Here is a 19,861-nt window from a genome sequence, read left to right on the forward strand (position 1 = left end):
TAGAATGATAATTAAAAGTATGTTAAACCTTCTCAATTTACCTTCCATATCTTTTAACCTCTCTTCTGTATGTTACATATTTCTGTCTTCTGTGTTGCATTCTGGGTAACTTTTCCAAATCACCTTCCACTTTACTGATACACTCTTTAATTCTACCTAATCTGCTATTGAATAAACCTATTAAGTTTTTACTTTTGGTTATTATATTATTACTTTCTAAAAATTCTCTTGGTTCTTTAATTCTGCTAGATCAATTTTTAATAGATTGCAGGTCTCTACAGAAGCTTTCAAATTAATTTTGTTTTTTTTGTTTTTATTTTAAGCATAGTATGTTAGTTCTTTTATAATTCATCTGGAAATTCAAATATCTAAAGTTTTTGAGGTTTTTGTATTAGTTATGTTGTTTCTCTTTGTTCTTCCTTGTGATTCATTGTCTCTTTATATGCTTTTTATCTTTGTCTGTGTACTGCTCATTGACTTTTAAAAATTTTTGTAAAAATGGTTGAATACAGATTGAGATTGCCTACCTCCAGAGAGATTTACATTCACTTCTGCCAGGTATCTAGCAGTACAACCAGTCTGGAGCCATGTTAATTTAAATGAACAACCTGAGGATTTGTGTATCACCCAGGTGATGTGAAAATTGAGCTGCAAATCCATGTGAAGGCTAGTTTATTTCTTTTCCTCCTTATCCTGAGCATGAACCCCTAGGGACTCAGCTTAATAAAGGAAAGTCCTCCTCTCCACTCCCTACTCTGGGTGGTTACTGGCTTTGATTTCTGTCCTCTTTGACCTGTGAGACCATCAAAACCGAAGTGAAGATTTGCCTGGATTAGCACATACGCTGAAGGCAAAAATAGTTCCCACTTTCCCTTTAATTTTGGCCTGATAATTTGTTACACTTTTGTCAGTTCTTTGATGCTTTGGGGACATATTTAAAAAACATTTTATCTAGAATATTTAGTTTCTGTAGGAGGGTTGGTCCAGTAATCTAACTCAAACATTTCCAAACATGAAAGTTTTTCATCACATTAAAATAAACTTTTTCCCATAATCCGATTTTCATCATATTTCCTTTATTCTGACTTTTCTCATCCCCAAATCATAAATATCCTCAAATGTGTTATTTTAGTATTTTCATGCTTTGGTTTTTCCCACTAAAATCTCTAGTTCATTAGGAATTCATTTTTGTATATGTTTTTTATAATTCATGTTTGCATCTGTCATCTGAATCTCATATCTTGTTTGTGTTTCAGGAACATTGGACATCTGGAGCTATTTTGCAGTTCCAGAAGTTGTGTGGTTTGAAGCCATTAGTGGGGGTAGTGGATGAATATGTAGATGGAATCCTTAACATTTTTCTGTGTGATACATCCTCACATGAAGACATCTATTTCCATCATGTCTTGAGAACAGAGGGCCATGCTATTGTATGCCAAGAAAATGTCCCTTCTAAGGTGGAGCAGTCTGGTTGTATTTTGTAATGTATTGTATTTAATCTCAACAGTTTAAGGTATAAGAGAATTTAATGCTGAAGGTTATTTGATTTATTCTTTAGCAATATCTGTGAGATTCCTGCCTTCTTAATGCAGAGCACTTTCTTAATTTTCACATGATCACAAAAAACTACATTTGGCTTATTGTCCTTTAGAATATACTTTTATTTTAAATAATTGATTGAGGATTCTGTCTTACCCCCAATTATTTAATTTTCCGAAGTTTACTTAGAGAAGAGCAACAGTCTCTTATTTTGTAATTATTGATAGCAGTGTCTACATTTTTATTAGTATTGATGTTGATAATTTTTGTGGCTAGCAAAAACTATCACTACAGAAAAAATCTGACTATTAAATTTTAGAAGATAATACGTTTCCACAACATTTGAAAATTATGAAGTGCTAACTTTTTCACTTTTTCTCTGAGAAACTAAATTTCCTTCGTATTTTTTTAATCCTAGGGTTTCAGAGACCTCAACCCTTTAACTTTATACACTAAATCCAGTGCAGGACCAGAGGACATTGTCCTGACAGAACTGGGTTTTCCTTCCCAGCAGCACTGTTTTAATGAAGATCGAGAGATAAATCCACAGTCAAAAGACAGAGAATTATATACCATGGTAAGAGGTTTTTGCAAACATCATCGTATTCTTTTTATTATTGTTAATACTTAATGAGTACTTACTATATGCCAAACACTATAAAAGGCACTTTAAATATATTATTTAATACTTATAAAATCCCTGTGATGTAGTGACTATAATTAACCTTATTTTACTGATGACGAAACTGAGGCATTCCTAACCTAGGAGAGTTTGGAAACTATGCAGTAATCTTAACAGTTATCTTGTCTCTCATCATTTGCTGGTTTAAACCTTTACTTCAGCCATGCTTTTCCTGTCTGATTGCTCTCATACACTGAATTCCACTGCTGCCTTGCTGCAGTTGTGACCTCACCTACACTGACCCAAATGCTGTTCTTCCCTCTACACTCCTTAGATTCTTCTTGAAGTATTCTCATTTCTTACTTTCTCTGTAAACCTTGTGGCAACTCCTACCCACAGTAATAATAATATTATGTATTATTCCATCCCACAGTACCAATAATAAAAAAACAATAACCAACACTTATTGAACTCATACTGCATGGCAGGCACTGTTCTAAGTACTTGCATGTACTAGTTAATTTAATCTTCACAACTTTAAGATCCCTATTTTAGATATAAGTAAAGTGAAGCACATTAGTAAGTAATAAGTTAAATGATTTTTCAACAAATGAGCTCATTTCAACAAATGAGCAGATAAATAGACATGTCCTCTGAGTCTCATATTCCTCCTGGCAACAAATACTGGGCTAAGAATATAGATTTGGTTCACTTTGAGAGCCCAAAATTTATTTTTTTGGACACAGCAAAGCTTTTTTCTTTGAATAAAATATGAAAATATTATTTTGTGTAAGTATGTTTTCTATATCTGACTTTTTAAATTATAGGGATGATGTTATTTTTTTAGTGGACTTTTACTATTAGAAAAGATAAAAAGGAAAGGCTACTTTGCTGTACACCTGAAACTAGCACAACATTGTAAATCAACTATATTTCAATAAAAAAAATTTTTTAAAGGCCATTTGACTACCTAGAGATTAACCTACTCTGCAAAATATGTATGAATGTTTACTGCTGCATGTTTAAAATGATGTCAACATTTTAGATTTCATTTTAGTTTAAAATTAGTGGACTTCCCTGGTGGCACAGTGGTTAGGAATCCAACTGCCAATGCAGGGGACACGGGTTTGAGCCCTGGTCCGGGAAGATCCCACATGCCACAGAGCAACTAAGCCCATGTGCCACAACTACTGAGCCTGCACTCTAGAGCCCACGAACCACAACTACTGAGTCCGTGTGCAACAACTACTGAAGCCCGTGTGCCTGGAGCTCGTGCTCCACAAGAGAAGCCACCGCAATGAGGAGCCCACACACTGCTACGAACGGTAGCCCCCACTCGCCACAACTAGAGAAAGCCCATGCACAGCAGCGAAGACCCAATGCAGCCAAAAATAAATAAATAAATTTATTAAAAAATAATAATAAAATAAAATTAGTTAAAATTAATTGGGCTTGTTTGGCTTTCTGAAACCTGAATTTTTGCTAGTTGTTATTACTTGATTAGAACAGTTATATTTCCTGATTCTTAAATAGTGAGTTGAATTCAACCTTAAAAGTTTTTAGAATATCTTATCATCACTGTTTGATGTCTTTAAATAATCATAGTTCAGTCCTGAAAATGAAATAAGGCCATCTTTTCTGCAAAAAAGTTAAGGTCCAAAGCTCCTCTATCCCATCCCAGCCTATATTTTAACATATCAAGACTCTCATACGCTACACACACAGATACACACACATACACCTACCTCTATACACCGAGTTCCCTGTAATTCCTACTCTTCTTTTAGGCATCCTAACAATTTGTGTTATCTCCTTTATTGCATATTCTCAGACATCCTCCTTCCCCAGTGATATTTTGGTCATATCTCTGTGTTGGCTCTACACTGAAGGTTGTGCTGTGATTATCTGATTGTGTGTCTTCATTGCTATATTTTGAGTTCCTTTAGAGCTGAGACCTGTTGCATTCATCTTTATATCCACAGAGCTACCATGTACACATTACATAATCTGTACTCCATAAATGTTTTTCGGCCTGAACTAGTTTAGTAGGATGGGAAGACCTAGGGTCATGCATAAAGTTAGAAAATAATATGGCATATGCATGAACCATAGCAAAAAATTCCCCTCAGAATTTATAGGTAAGTAGATTTTAGAAATAGTATAGAAAATAAAATAATTTCTTTTTCCTATCTACTAGCGAGATATTAATGATGAAAAGGCTTTCAGTCACCTTAAGTCAATCACCTCAAAGCAGCTGTTAAAGGATTCTGAATTCAGTTCTTTGAAAACCCAAGAGAAGAGCTGTGAAGACGATCCAAAGTGTTCCATCTCCGAGCTACAAGATCTGAAGGAAGAAAATGAGGTAGGAGAAGGGAAGATAGTTTTTTAAAATGTAATTAATGTAATGTAATGAATTCATAAGTGAAGGGTACTGGAATAACATAGCTCTTTAAATCCTACTGCTCCAGTGCCATCAGAGCATCTCCCACAGATGAATTACAAATTCTTCAACAGTCACCAAGACCAAAGTTGCAGCAATATAGCCTTGATCACAAAAAAAGAAACGCCATTATTTGACTTCGATGTGTTTTACTATCCCATAGCTCTGGACAGTCTTCAAGAATTATGCAGTGTATGGAGAACAGTATGGAGGTTCCTTAAAAAACTACAAATAGAACTACCATATGACCCAGCAATCCCACTACTGGGCATATACCCTGAGAAAACCATAATTCAAAAAGAGTCATGTACCAAAATGTTCATTGCAGCTCTATTTGCAATAGCCCGGAGATGGAAACAACCTAAGCGCCCATCATCGGATGAATGGATAAAGAAGATGTGGCACATATATACAATGGAATATTACTCAGCCTTAAAAAGAAATGAAATTGAGCTATTTGTAATGAGGTGGATAGACCTAGAGTCTGTCATTCAGAGTGAAGTAAGTCAGAAAGAAAAAGACAAATACCGTATGCTAACACATATATATGGAATTTAAGGAAAAATGTCATGAAGAACCTAGGGGTAAGACAGGAATAAAGACGCAGACCTACTGGAGAACGGACTTGAGGATATGGGGAGGGGGAAGGGTGAGCTTTGACAGGGTGAGAGAGAGTCATGGGCATATACACACTAACAAACGTAGTAAGGTAGATAGCTAGGGGGAAGCAGCCGCAAGGCACAGGATATTAGCTCGGTGCTTTGTGACAGCCTGGAGGGGTAGGATAGGGAGAGTGGGAGGGAGGGAGACGCAAGAGGGAAGACATATGGGAACATATGTATATGTATAACTGATTCACTTTGTTATAAAGCAGAAACTAACACACCATTGTAAAGCAATTATACCCCAATAAAGATGTTTAGAAAAAAAAAAAAAAAAAGAATTATGCAGTGAATGGAAACTAGTATTGAGAAACGGTATTAAGAAAACCCATCAGGAAAAATGTTGACAACTTTTTTGAAGGATATACTTTATTTTAATCAAATGTTTATGTATTCACAGCTTTAAAAAAAACAAACAAATGTTTGTGTACACACAGCTTAGAGTTCCCTATAACCCCTTCCCCTACATTTCCTATTTCACCGAGCAACCATTTTCATCTCTTTTAGCTGCTTTTTTTGGAATTTACCTCGATTTCTTTCATTAAATAGCATGCTTATGTTATTTCCTGATTCTTCAGTTTTAAGTATGTATGCCCTTCTTACTACTAGAGATGAGGGTTTAGTTCTCTTTCATCCCTTCTCCCCCACCACAAAAATATCCTTTCTGTTCCCCCACCATCATCTTACTAATACAGTTATATCAAACTTTCCATTAGATCACCATTCAATATTTTATTGCTATGACTCTGTAAATGCTATTTACAGCCAAGTAGTATGTTACGGCAAGTTTTCCTTTCCTGCATAACTTTTATTTTCTCTGGTGTTAATATTTCTTTCTCTTTAAATCAACATACAGTACACAATTGACTTTGTATTCGGAGTACTGTCCTATCAATACACGTATAGATTTATGTAACCACCCCCACAATCAGGATGCAGAATGCTTCCATCATCTGAAAAAGCTCCCTGTTGCTACCCCTTTATAATTACATCTCCCCAAATCCCTAACGCCCTAGCAACCATTTATGTTTTCTGTCACTGTAGTTTTACCTTTTCAGAACTATCATATAAGTGGAATCATACAGTATGTAACTTCCCAATAGGGGTTTCTTTGATTCAGCATAGTACCTTCATCCAAATTGTTGCATGTGTCAATAGTTCATTTCTTTTGATGATGAGTAGTATTTTATTGTATGGATGTACCACAGTTTGTATATCCATTCATGCACTGAAGGACATTTTGGTTATTTCAGGTTTTGGTAATTATGAATAGAGCTTCTATAAATATTTGTGTCCAGGTTTTTTTATAAACATAATCAGGAGTAGGATTGCTGGTTTATGTGGTCAAACTGTTTTCCAGACTGGGTATACCATTTTGCATTCCCACAAGCAGTGTGTGAGTTCCAGTTGCTCCATATCTTATCAGCACTTGATATTGTCAGTAATTTTTATTTTTAGCCATTCTCATAGGTGTGTAGTAGTATCACAGTGTGGTTTTACTCTGCATTTCCCTAATGACTATGATGCTGACCATCTTATCAAGTGCTTATTTGCCATCCACATGTATTTCTTGGTGAAATGCCTATTAAAGTCTTTTGCCCACTTTTTTATTGTTTTTTTTCTTTCTTACTGTTGGGTTTTTGTTCTGGATATGTTCTGGGTAGCCCTTTGTCAGTTTTGCGATTTTCAAATATTTTCTCCCACTTGTAGCTTCATTCTCTTAATGGTGCCTTTCATACAGGAAAGGTTTTTAATTTTGAGAAGGTTCAGTTTATCAGGTTTTTTTCTTTTATGTACAGTGTTTTCAGTGTCAAGACATCTTGACTTAATTTTACTATAAGGTGAGATTTAGGTTAAGCTTCATTTTATTGCATATGGAGAAGACTATGCTTTCTCCATTGAATTGTCTTGGTAGACCTTCCAAAAATCAAATGTCCATATTTGTGTGAGACTATTCCTAGACTTTATTTTGCTCCATTGATCTGTCTGTTCCTTTGCCAATAGCATACTGTCTTGATTACTGTAGATTCATACCTCTTAAAATTAGGTAGTATGATTCCTCCTACTTTACTCTTTTTCAAAATTATTTTTAATATTATGGTTCCTTTTCCTTTCCATTTAAATTTTAGAATCAACTTATCTGTATCTGGGATTTTTATTGGAATTGCATTAAATCTGTAGGTAAATTTGAGGAGAATTAACATCTTTAATCTGTGAGCACAGTATATATATTTATTTAGGTTTTCTTTTATTCCTTTATCAAGGTGTTATACTTTTTAATATACAGAACATGTTTTGTTTTCCTTAGGTATTTAAAGCTAACAAAGATTAAGCTAACTTAGGTAATACTTACCTAATTATTTAATTTACTTTGGGAGCAATTATAAATGATATCTTTTTATTCCAGTTTCTATATTTTCATTGTTAGTATGTAGAAATTGATTTTTGTGTTTTAAGCTTGTATGGTGTGAACTAGCTAAATTCATTTATTAGTTCTAGGAGGTGTTTTGTAGATTTCTTTGGGATTTTCTACATAGACAATAGTGTTGTCTGCTAATTGGGACAGCTTTATTTTTTCCTTTCCAATCTATGTGTCTTTATCTTCCTTCCTGCCTTATTATTGCACTGGCTAGAATTTCAGACATGATGTTGAACAGGAGTTGTGAGAGAGGATGTCTTTGTTATCCTGATGAAAAGTTTTATCATGCATGCATGGATGTGAATTTTGTTAAATGATTTTTTTGCATATGTTGATATCATGTTTTCTCCTTTATTGTATTAATATGGTATATTACATTAATTGATCTTTAAATATTGGATTAAACTGGCTTTCCTGGGATAAACCCCATTTGGTCATGGTGTATTATTCTTTTTATACACCATGGATTCCATTTGCTAATGTTTTGTTGAATATTGTTATGTCTATTTCCATGAAGGATATTGGTCTGTAGTTTTCTTGTACTATCTTTGTATGGTTTTAGTACCAGGGTAATGCTGGCCTCATAAAATGAGTCTAGAGACATTTCTTCCTTTTCTGTTTTCTGGAAAAGATAATGTTGAATTAGTTTTATTTCTTTTTTTATTTTTTAATTGACATTTTTATTGTGGTTACTAAAAGATTCATGTGCAGCTATAGGGAATAATACAGAAAGATCTCGTGTAATCTTTACCCACTTCCCCCAGTGGTCACATTTTACAAAATTGTAGTACAGTGTCACAATCAGGATATTGACATTGATGCAATCCACCAATCTTGTTCAGATTTCTCCAGTTTTACTTGTACATATTTGTGTGTGTGTGTGTGTGTGTGTGTGTGTATGTATGTATATTTAGTTCTCTACAGTATTAACACATGCAGGTTCATGTATGCAACAGCACAGTCAAGATACTGATAATTCTGTCATCACGAGGGTCCCTGTGTTGCCCCGTTTATATCCATCCACCCACTCCCTCCCACCACCCCCACCCCACTAATTGGTTCTCCATTTATAAAATTTTGTCATTTAAAAATGCTATGTAAGGGCTTCCCTGGTGGTGCAGTGGTTGAGCGTCTGCCTGCTGATGCAAGAGACGCGGGTTTGTGCCCTGGTCTGGGAAGATCCCACATACTGCGGAGCAGCTGGGCCCGTGAGCCATGGCCACTGAGCCTGCGCGTCCGGAGCCTGTGCTCCGCAATGGGAGAGGCCACAGCAGTGGGAGGCCCGCGTACCACGAAAAAAAAAATGCTATGTAAAATCATATAGTATGTAACCCTTTGAAATTGGCTATTTTCACACAGTATAATTCAAGTAATTGCATGTATCAATAGTTAGATCTTTTCATTGTTGAGTAGTATTTCATGGCATGCATGTGTCATAGTTTGTTTCATCATTGACCTGTTGAAGGACATTTGGGCTATTTCTAGTTTTTAGCTATTACAGATGAAGCTGCTATGAATGAATGTCTGTACACAGGTTTTTGTGTGGACATAAGTTCTCTGGAATAAATGTCCAGGAGCGCAATTGTTGAGTTGTGTGGTAATTACAAGTTTAGTGCTTCATCAGTGATATTGGCCTGTAATTTTCTTTTTTTGTGGTGTCTTTGTCTGGTTTTTGGTATCAGGGTGATGCTGACCTCATAGAATTAATTCAGAAGCATTCCTTCCTCTTCAATTTTTTGGAATAATTTGAAAAGGATAGGTTTTAATTCTTCTTTAAACGTTTGGTAAAATTCACCTGTGAAGCTACCTGGTCCTGGACTTTTTTATTTGTTGGGAGTTTTTTTTTAATTACCGAGTCAATTTCATTACTAGTAATAGGTCTGTTGAGATTTTCTATTTCTTCCTGATTCAGTCTTAGAAGATTGCATGTTTCTAGGAATTTATCCATTTCTTCTTGGTTGTCCAATTTGTTGGTGTATAATTGTTCTTAGTAGTCTTGTATGATTGTATTTCTGGGGTATCAGTTGTAACTTCTCTTTCATTTCTTTTTTTTTTTAACATCTTTATTGGGGTGTAATTGCTTTACAGTGGTGTGTTAATTTCTGCTTTATAACAAAGTGGATCAACTATACATATGTTCCCATATCTCTTCCCTCTTGCGTCTCCCTCCCTCCCACCCTCCCTATCCCACCCCTCCAGGCGGTCACAAAGCACTCCTCTTTCATTTCTGATTCTGTTTATTTGGGCCCACTCTTTTTCTTGATGAGTTTGGCTAAAGATTTATCAATTTTGTTTATCTTTTCAAAGAACCAGCTCTTAGTTTCATTGATCTTTTCTATTGTTGTTTTAGTCTCTCTTTCATGTATTTCTACAATATTTTGATCTTTATTATTTCCTTCCTTCTACTAACTTTGGGTTTTGTTTGTTTCTCTTTTTCTAGTTCCTGTAGATATAAGGTTAGATTGTATATTTGAGATGTTTCTTATTTCCTTGTTTTCTTGTTTGTAGCTTGTATTGTTGTAAACTTCCCTCTTAGAACTGCTTTTGCTGCATCCCATAGATTTTTTAGAGCATTGTGTTTCCATTTTCATTTGTCTCCAGGTATTTTTTAAATTTCCTCTTTGATTTCTTCAGTGACCCATTTTTGATTAGTAGCATATTGTTTAGCCTCCATGTGTTGGTGTTTTTTAGGCAGCTTTTTCCTGTAGTTGACTTCCATAGTCTCATACCATTGTGGTCAGAAAATGCTTAATATGATGTCAGTCTTCTTAAATTTATTGAGACTTGTTTTGTGGCCTAGCATGTGATCCATCCTGCAGAATGTTCCATGTGCACATCCAAAGAATATGATTTTGCTGCTTTTGGATGGAATATTCTGTATATCTCTATTAAGTCCAATTGGTCTGTGTCATCTAAGGCCATTGTTTCCTTATTAATTTTTCTATCTGGATGGTCTGTCCATTGATGTAAGTGGAGTGTTAAAGTCCCCTACTATTATTATTTATAATAAAATCCATTATGTTTATTAATATTTGCTTTATGTATTTATGTGCTCCAGTGTTGGGTGTGTATATATTTACAATTGTAACATCTTCTTGTTAGATTAATCTCTTTATCATTATGTAATATCCTTCTTTGTCTCTTGTTACAGTCTTTGTTTTAAGTCTATTTTGTCTGATATAAGTATTGCTAACCTAGCTTTCTTTTCATTTCCATTTGCATGGAATATCTTTTTTCTATCCCCTCCCTTTCAGTGTGTGTGTGTCTTTAGATCTGATGTGAGTCTCTTGTAGGCAGCATTTAGATGGGTCTTTTTTTTTTTTTTTTAATCCATTCAGCCACTCTGCGTCTTTTGATTGGAGCATTTAGTCCATTTACATTTAAAGTGGTTATTGATAGATATATACTTATTGCCATTTTGTTGATTGGTTCTGGTAGTTCCTTTCTTCTTTTGCTCATTTCTCTTGTGATTTGATGACTGCCTTTAGTGTTATGTTTGGATTCCTTTCTCTTTGTGTATATCTATTATAGAGTTTTGGTTTGGGGTTACCATGAGGTTTATATATAACTGACTCTCCCCCTTTTCCTCCCTCCCTATCCCTCTCTTTCTCTCTCTCATATATATATATGTATATATATATATACACACACACATACATGTAAAGTTTTGAAAGCATATATATATAGTTATTTTAAGTTGATGATCTCAAGTTCAAACACACTGTAACAACCCTGCAGTTTTACTCCCTCCCCCTACCTCACATATAGTGTTTTTTGACATCATATTTTACATCTTTCTGTTTTATGTATCTCTTAACTACTTATTGTGGTCATAGATTATTTTACTACTTTTATCTTTTAACCTTCCTATTAGCTTTATAAGTAGTTGATCTACTACCTTTACTGTTTTTTTGCTTTTACCAATGAGATTTTCCTTTTATAATTTTTGTATGTCTAGTTGTGGTCTTTTCTGCTTAGAGAAGTCCCTTTAACATTTCTTGTAAAACTGATACTGAACTCTTTTGGCGTTTGCTTGTCTTTAAAACTCTTTATCTCTCCTTCAAATCTGAATTATAGCCTTACTGGATAGAGTATTCTTGGTTGTAGACATATATCCTGCCACTCCCTTCTGGCCTGCAAAGTTTCTGCTGAGAAGTCAGCTGATAGTCTTATGGGAGTTCTCTTATATGTAACTAGTTGCTTTTCTCTCTCTGCTTTTAAGGTTCTCTCTTTATCTTTAATTTCTATCATTTTAATTATAATGTGTGTTGGTGTGGACCTCTAAGTTCATCTTGTTTGGGACTCTTTGTGATTCCTGGACCTGGATATCTGTTTCCTTTCCCAAATTAGGGAAGTTTTCAGCTATTTACATCTTCAGGTAAGTTCTTTGCCCCTTTCTCTCTCTTTCTTCTCTTTCCAGGACCCCTGTATAATGTGAATGTTAGCATGCTTGATGTCCCAGAGGTCTCTTATTAAACCATCCTCATTTTAAAAAATTATTTTTTCTGTTCAGTTTGGGTAATTTCCACTACTCTGTCTTCCAGTTTGCTAATATGTTCCTCTGTATCATATAATCTACCATTGATATTCCAGTGTATTTTTTATTTCCGTTATTGTATTCTTCAGCTCTGTTTGGATCTTCTTTATATTTTATAATTCTTTGTTAAACTTCTCACTGTGTTCATCCATTCTTCTTCTGCATTTGTTGAGCATACTTATGATCATTACCTTAAACTCTTTCTTAGGTAAATTGCTTATATCCACTTCACTTAGTTCCTTTCCTAGGGTTTTGTCTTATTCCTTCATGTGGAACATATTCCTCTTTTTCATTTTGCCTAATTCTCTGTGTTTATATCTAAGTATTGGGTTAGTTTGTTCCATATCCTGCTCTTGGAAAGTGGCCTTATATAGGAGGCGTCATGTGGGGCCCAGCAGCACACTCCCCTTTGGTCCCCAGAGCTATATTCTATAGGGATGCCCCCATGTGGGCTGCATGGGCCCTTCTGTTGTGACTGGGCCCACTACTGTGGGTGCACTGGTAGTCAAGGCTGGTTGGTTGCCAGGCTCTGCCTTGTGTGGTGGCTTGGGCCAGGTTCTGGGTCGTCTGGTTCTGTGGTGCCAGTCTGCTGGTGGTGGAGCTGGTTTCCAGCACAGCTGGCTGCATGGTTCTGGGTGTCCCAGGGCTGGTTCCAGCCTGCAGGTGGGAAGGGTTAGGTCCAGGCACAACAATCTGAATTTTAATGAGTATGTTTAGTCCATTTACATTTAATAAAATTATCAATATGTTTTGATTTTAGGTCTACCATTTTATTATCTTTCTATTCATTTCCCCAGCTTTTCATTCCTTTGCTCTTCCTTTCTTCTTTTAGTATTCCTGTTTTTTGGTAGTATTCTTTTATTATTTAGCATTCTTCTTTAGTAGCCTATTTTAATTTACTTATTACATTTTCATTGTATATGTATACTTTTGTACTGATTACTCTAGGAATTACAATATACACCTTTGGCTTTTCACAGTGGACTTAATCAATATTTACCACTTCAAGTGGAATGTAGGTATCTTACTACCATATAGGTCTTTAGCCCTTCCCACCTTCTTTATTTTCTACTATGTATAATAACTATGTATATTGAGAATTTATAATGTTATATTTTTTGCTTTCCATCTTCAAATATTCTGAAAAATTCAAGAGGGGAATAGTCTATTATATTTACCCAGATATCTACTTTTTCTGTTGCTCTTCCTTTATTCCTTCTGGTATCATCTCCTTTCTATTCAAAGAACTCCCTTTAGTGATTCTTTTAGGGCAAGTCTGTGGAAAACAAATTATTTTTGTTTTCTTCATTGAGAATGTATTTATTTCATCTTCATCCTTAAAGGATGCTTTTGCTGGATGTAGAATTCTAGGTTGCCAGTTCTTTTCTTTCAACCCTTTAAAAATTCCATTTCACTTCCTTCTAGCTTTCATGTTTTCTGATACAAGATATGTGCAGTGTTGATATTGTTGTTCCACTATAATAATGTGTAATTTTTCTTTGGCTTCATTCAGGATATTTGTTTGTCTTTAGTTTTCACCATGTTGCTCGTAATCTATGTAGGCACGAATTTCTTTGAGTTTATCGTGTTTGAGTTTTGCTAAGCTTTTCGAATCTGTAGGTCAGTGTCTTCCCAAACCAAATTTGGGAAGTTTTCAGACATATTTCTTCAAATAACTTTTCTGCACTGCATTCTTTCTCTTCTTCTTCTTGGACTTTGACGACACAAATGTTAAACCTTTTGGTATTGTCCCATAGTTCCCTGAGGCTCTATTTTTGTGTGTATGTTTGTTTGTTTTCCAATTTTTTTCTCAGTTGTTCAGAGTGGATAATCAGATTGGATCTATCTTCAAGTTTGTGCATTCTTTACTCTCATCTCTGTCCTGCTATCAAAAAGAGAGTGACAGAGCTCTATATTCAGTATAAAACAACCCTTCATTTAATTCTACTGTTTTTATTATATATTTGCACCGTCCTCAGCTTTACCCTCCAGAAGACCTCTAGTCTTCCAGTAGGAGGAAGAGGTGTAGTTTCCTGGGTTTTTTAAATAGGGGAGGGTACCTGGAGATCTAACTGCTTCTTACACAGACTTTTAACAAGAGCTCTTGTTTTCATTCCCACTTTACACCCTCAATTCCAAAAACTCTGTAGGAGCAATTCCTGAACTTTTGCAGTATTTATGGTATAAATTTGGGTTGACTCTCAGTTTTTCCTGCTCCAAGCTCAGGATTCCACTTTCTCAGGACTGCATAATAAGTTGTCAGTTGTCTGATTTCCTGTATCCAGAACATAGGTGATGTTTTCTCCTTTTACATTCTCTTTGACCATAAGTTTATACCTTAAATTATTTTATTTTGGTGATGTGTCAGGAGAGAGAGTAATAAATTATGTACTCAAACTTCCATCTTTACCTGGAGTTAGGAAAAATTTTAAACCTAAATTTCAAAATACATACAGGAATCATAAATTAAAGTTTTATTTGTCACCTGATACATTCTAGGATGAGATTCCCACTGGAATGCCATGCCTGGAGTCAGTAACCATAGGTGATGATATATGGGATGAGAACTGGATACCTTTGCAGGCTGGAATGGGAGAAGGAAGTGATGCTGCCTCCCACTTACCTACCTCAAGGCTTGATGGAAAGAAACCATATTCATCATGTAAAGAAATGCCACAGAAGGTTAGATCCTTGGGAAAACATAAAGCAAATCACTACTGCAAAAGGAAATATTAATGTAATTGTCCAAGCTTCAAAAAAGCTATGCATTCTGCATTTCATAGGGATTAATCAGACAATAATTCAGAAGAATGTATTCCCACCCCCACCCCCCCACCAAAGATGGTAGTGTTAGGGATGGGGGCAGGATGAAGCAGGGGAGAGTAAACCATGGACTTATTGTGGCTATCTATTCTATCAATCATTATGATTTTTGTTTTACCATTGGCACCTAGTCACAGCCTTAGGATCTAGAAATAAACAGTTTTCCCTAATTTAATTTTTATTGCATTGCCTTGTAATATTATGTCTGGATCTCTGCAGTGAGTATATTTACTAATATTGGGCCCTATATATTTGAATTTTAATTTATTTTCCACCAGCTCTTAGAAAGAAGCACTATCAACACTTAAGTTGCCCCTCGTTATTTGTGCCATTTAAATACTGGATGATCATGAAAATCATCTAACCATGAAAACAGTATTGAAGAAAATACTACAAAGAGAGTTGTGTTTTTTTTAATGTGATCTGTGTATTCAGAGGAATTCAGTGTATTGAGCATGGACCAGTGAAGCAAGGGGGAAAACTCACACTGATATAGAAAGTTAATAAATATCTTTTCTTGTTTAGTATACATTGCCTCTTTGCCTTTACCTTGCCCAAGTTATCCTCCATTTGGATCATATGGCACTATGTCTCAGTTTATTGTTGCAATTTTTTTCTCTATAGGATTGGTGTTTTTCTACACCCAAAGATACATGGGATGTTTCATGGCAGCCTTCAGGCCTTGTGAGTGGGAAGGAAGTAGAAGTTGAAAAACCAGAAGGACTGGGTGCTCAAGAAAAAAATACTGGCACAACCGGAATTCAAAATGTAAATGTCTAACGAATGTTACTGTTACAAGTTTTCATGAGGAAATACTTTCACTTTTAGAAAGTAAAATTCTGGTTAATGATCCCTCTCTTAGCATTTGGTACAATACATATACATAAAAATGTATGTTTATTTAAAAATAAATTTCAGTTAACTTACTGTTGCTATTCATCTCTCCAGAAAAAAATTCTGAGACTAGAATTAAAAGATTGATTAAACCTCTACATTAGGGATAGGGAAAACAGGTATTTTCCCTTAATCATACATTTTAAGTTCTGTATCTGTCCTATCATCTAGGCCAGATTTTTTCTTTCTGTTGCTTTGGCAGAAAACACTAACCCTGGAGCAAAATCCGTTTGTTTTGTGTTTCTCCATCCTGAAAACAGCAGGACTGTTTGTGTGAATCGTGAAATTTGGCTAACGGTCTCTGTACTTTTGTGCATTACATTGAAAATGAAGGACTCAAGTCTAGGAGAATTGTTGAAAAGCAGATTTGTGGAAGATGAACCTTCTGAGTGATATATTTTCTACAGAATATGGTTACTTTGCATGAGATCATTGATAAAAGTATGCTGCATTACATAGAACAGTCTGTTCCAGAAATGTAGGTTACTTAAAGCACAGATTTAGCTTTAGGATAAAATAAACTTTTATATTTTGTTTCTCAGGTAGTCTTTCTTTAAGATATAATAGCTTTATTGAACTATAACTCACATACCATGTAATTCACTTAAAGTATGCAATTCAAATAACTTTTAGTATACACAGACTTGTGCAACCACCCGTATAATCCATTTTAGAACATTTTCATCACCCCTTCAGAAAAAAACCATTATCCCTTTGGTATCTGGGTAATGCTGGCATTGTAAAATGAGTTTGGGAGTGTTCAGTTTTTTGGAAGACTTTGAGAAGAATTGGTATTAATTATTCTTTAAATGTTTGGTAGAATTTTACCAGTGAAGCCATCTTATCTTGTGTTTTTCTTTGTTAGGAGGTTTTTGATTACTGATTCAATTTCATTACTAGTAATCTGTCTGTTCAGATTTTCTATTTCTTCCTAATTCAGTCTTTCAAGACTATATGTTTCTAAGAATTTATCCATTTCTTTCAGGTTATCCAGTTTGTTTGTGTGCAGTTGTTTGTAATGGTCTCTTAAAATCCTTTTCAATTCTGTGGCATTAGTTGCAATGTTTTTTCTTTTCTGATATCATTTGAGTCTTTTTTTCTTCATTAGTCTAGCTAAAGGTTTCTCAGTTTTGTTTATATTTTCAATATATAAAACAACTCTTAGTTTCATTGATTTTTTTTCTTTTCTCTATTTCATTTATTTCTGCTCTAATTTTTACTATTTCCTTCTGCTAAATTTGGTCTTTGTTCTTCTTTTCTTAGTTCCTTAAGGTATAAAATTGAGTTGTTTGAGATCTTTCTTCCTTTTTTAATGTGTTTTTAATGTTTTATTGCTAGAAACATCCCTCTTAATTCTTCCTTTGCTGCATCCCATAAATTTTGGTATACTGTGTGTTTTCATTTTTGTCTGTCTCAGAATATTTTCTAATTACCTTTGATCTTTTTTGACCCATTGGTTGTTCGGGAGTATGATGTTTAATTTCCCATATTTCTGACTTTAATCTTCCTTTTTGAGGGATATTCTCCATGAGTATTGAATGATAGGTTGGCACTGTTTTCTTTCGATGCTTTGAAGATGTCATTCCTTTATGTTCTGGCTTCTGTTGGATTGCCAGCTGTCAGTTACCATTGCTCCTTTGAAGGTATGTCTTTTTTTTCCCCCTCTGGCTTCTTTTAAGATTTTTCTGTCTTTTGCTTCCAGCATTTTGATAATTATATATCTAGATGTGATTTCCTTTGGATTTATTCTGCATATGTATCACTGAGCTTATTAAATCAGCAGATGGATACTGTACATCAGTTTTAGAAAATTCTGGTCCATTTATCTAATCAAACACTGCTTCTGCCTCATTATCTCTCTCCTTTCCTGCTGGCGTTTCAGTTCTACGTATGTTAGAACTTTTGGCTGAGTCCCCCTTGGGCTCTGTTTTCTTGTTTGCTCTCTTTTTTCCTTTTGCAATACCTCTGTTTGGAGGTTTTATGTTGATGATTCCAGTGCCCTAGTCCTGTCTTCTACAGGATCCAGTCTGCTGTTAAACCCACACGTTGAGCTCTTAATTTCAAACATATTATTTTCCAGTTCTAGAATGTCCATTTGATTCTTTATTTTATAGATTCCAGTTCTCGGTTTAAATTCTCCATATTTTCCTCAATTTTGTCTGTAACTTCCATTTTCTTGAACATGTTAATAATCATAGTTACTTTAAAGTTTTTTGCAGATAATTTCAATATCTGAATTACCTTTGAGTGTGTTCTTACTGCCTTTTTTCTCTATTTGATCTTGTCATTTGATCCTGTTTTGGGCATTCAGGGGAGGGGAAAGACAGGCGGAGCGTACCGCATGGTTCTTTTTAATGGAATGTTGAACATTATGGAATTTAGAGAGGCTCTGGATGAGATAGCTTCCTCCAAAGAGGGTTCAGTTGTCTAGTGGCTGGCAGATACCAGCCAGTCACCTTCACACATATTGAGGCTTGGTTTAGGTTTGGTGAGGACTGCTATATTTCACTTTTGTCCCTAGTCCTTGAATGTGGCTCTTACTCCTAAAGCATGATTCTTTGGAGATCTCAGCTGAAAGCCTGAGGAGTTTGTCAAAGCTCCTCCACATTCGTGGGGCTCAGACTCCATCCTCTGTCTCCTCAACTTAATTGAGATATAATATACATACCATACAGTTCACCCATTTAAAGTGTACAATTCAACGGCTTTTAGTATATTCACTAGTTTACTAGCATATTGTGCCTCCATCATCACCATAAGAATTTCAGAACATTTTCATTATCTCAAAAAGAAACGCATTCTTCAGCTGTCACCCCCACCCAAACTCCCCAACCCTCTTCCCCCCAGGCAACCACTCATCTTACTTTCTCTATTGATTTACTTATTCTTCAGGACATTTCATATAATTGGAATCAATACAGTGTGTAGCCTTTTGTGTCTGGCTTCTTAGCGTAATGTTCTCAAGGTTCATCATGTTGTATCATGTATCAGTACTTTACGTCTTTTTGTGGCTGAATAATCCATTGTATGGATAGGCCACGTTTTGTTTATCCATGTGTCAGCTGGTGGACATTTGAGTTGTTTCTGTTTTTCTGCTATTATGAATAGTGCTGCTGTGACATTTGTGTATGTGTTTTTATGTGGACATACGTTTTCAGTTTTCTTAGGTATATACCTAAGAGTTGAATGGCTGGGTCCTATGTTAACTCTGTGTTTAGTGTTTTGAGGAATTGCCAGACTTTTCCAAGCAGTTGCAACATTTTACATTCCCACCAGCAATATAAGAGTGTTCCAATTTGTCCACATCTTTGCCAACACTTGCTATTATCTAGTTTAAAAGATTATACAGGGCTTCCCTGGTGGCGCAGTGGTTGAGAGTCCACCTGCCGATGCAGGGGACGCAGGTTCGTGCCCCGGTCCTGGAGGATCCCACATGCCGCGGAGCGGCTGGGCCCATGGGCCATGGCCACTGGGCCTGCGTGTCCGCATCCTGTGCTCTGCAACGGGAGAGGCCACAACAGTGAGAGGCCCGCATACCACACACACACAAAAAATTATAGCCATCCTAGCGGGCATGAAGTTGTATGTTGTGGTTTGGGGCTATTCTTTCGATTGCATAAGTTAATGTTTCAGAAATCATGAACATGTTTCTTGAAAATCTGCCACTAACCTCTAGTTCCATAAAGGTATATTTTCGGACAACTACGAGGGAGTCAGTAGTTGATAACTACAGAGGGATAAATCTGGCAGAGCAATGCTTCTCAAACTATAATGTTCATACAGATCACCTGAGAATCTTGTGAAAATGCAGATTCTGGTTGAGCAGATCTGGTATGGGGACTGAGGTTCTCCATGTCTTACAAGCTTCCAGGTGATGCTGAAGCTGCTTGATGGTGAATCACATTTTGAGCAGCAGCACCCTAAA

The 19,861-nt window shown here is 35.6% G+C and overlaps 1 protein-coding gene across 4 annotated transcripts in view; it reads left to right on the forward strand.

Moving 5' to 3' along the window:
* The window catches only part of TDRD5 (tudor domain containing 5), a 91,408-nt gene that overhangs the window by 64,851 nt on the left and 6,696 nt on the right, over positions 1-19,861 (forward strand). For 3 of the 4 annotated variants that reach the window (XM_065882246.1, XM_065882253.1, XM_065882262.1), the window contains 4 exons: positions 1,257-1,457; positions 1,958-2,116; positions 14,719-14,901; positions 15,667-15,810. In XM_065882246.1, coding sequence (XP_065738318.1) covers positions 1,257-1,457; positions 1,958-2,116; positions 14,719-14,901; positions 15,667-15,810 — 687 coding nt within the window. Of the gene's footprint in view, positions 1-1,256; positions 1,458-1,957; positions 2,117-4,358; positions 4,524-14,718; positions 14,902-15,666; positions 15,811-19,861 lie in introns of all 4 variants that reach the window. The other variant, XM_065882236.1, reaches the window with a different exon arrangement.

This window comes from Phocoena phocoena, chromosome 1 (genome assembly GCF_963924675.1).
Source record: "Phocoena phocoena chromosome 1, mPhoPho1.1, whole genome shotgun sequence".
NCBI classification, from domain to species: domain Eukaryota; kingdom Metazoa; phylum Chordata; class Mammalia; order Artiodactyla; family Phocoenidae; genus Phocoena; species Phocoena phocoena.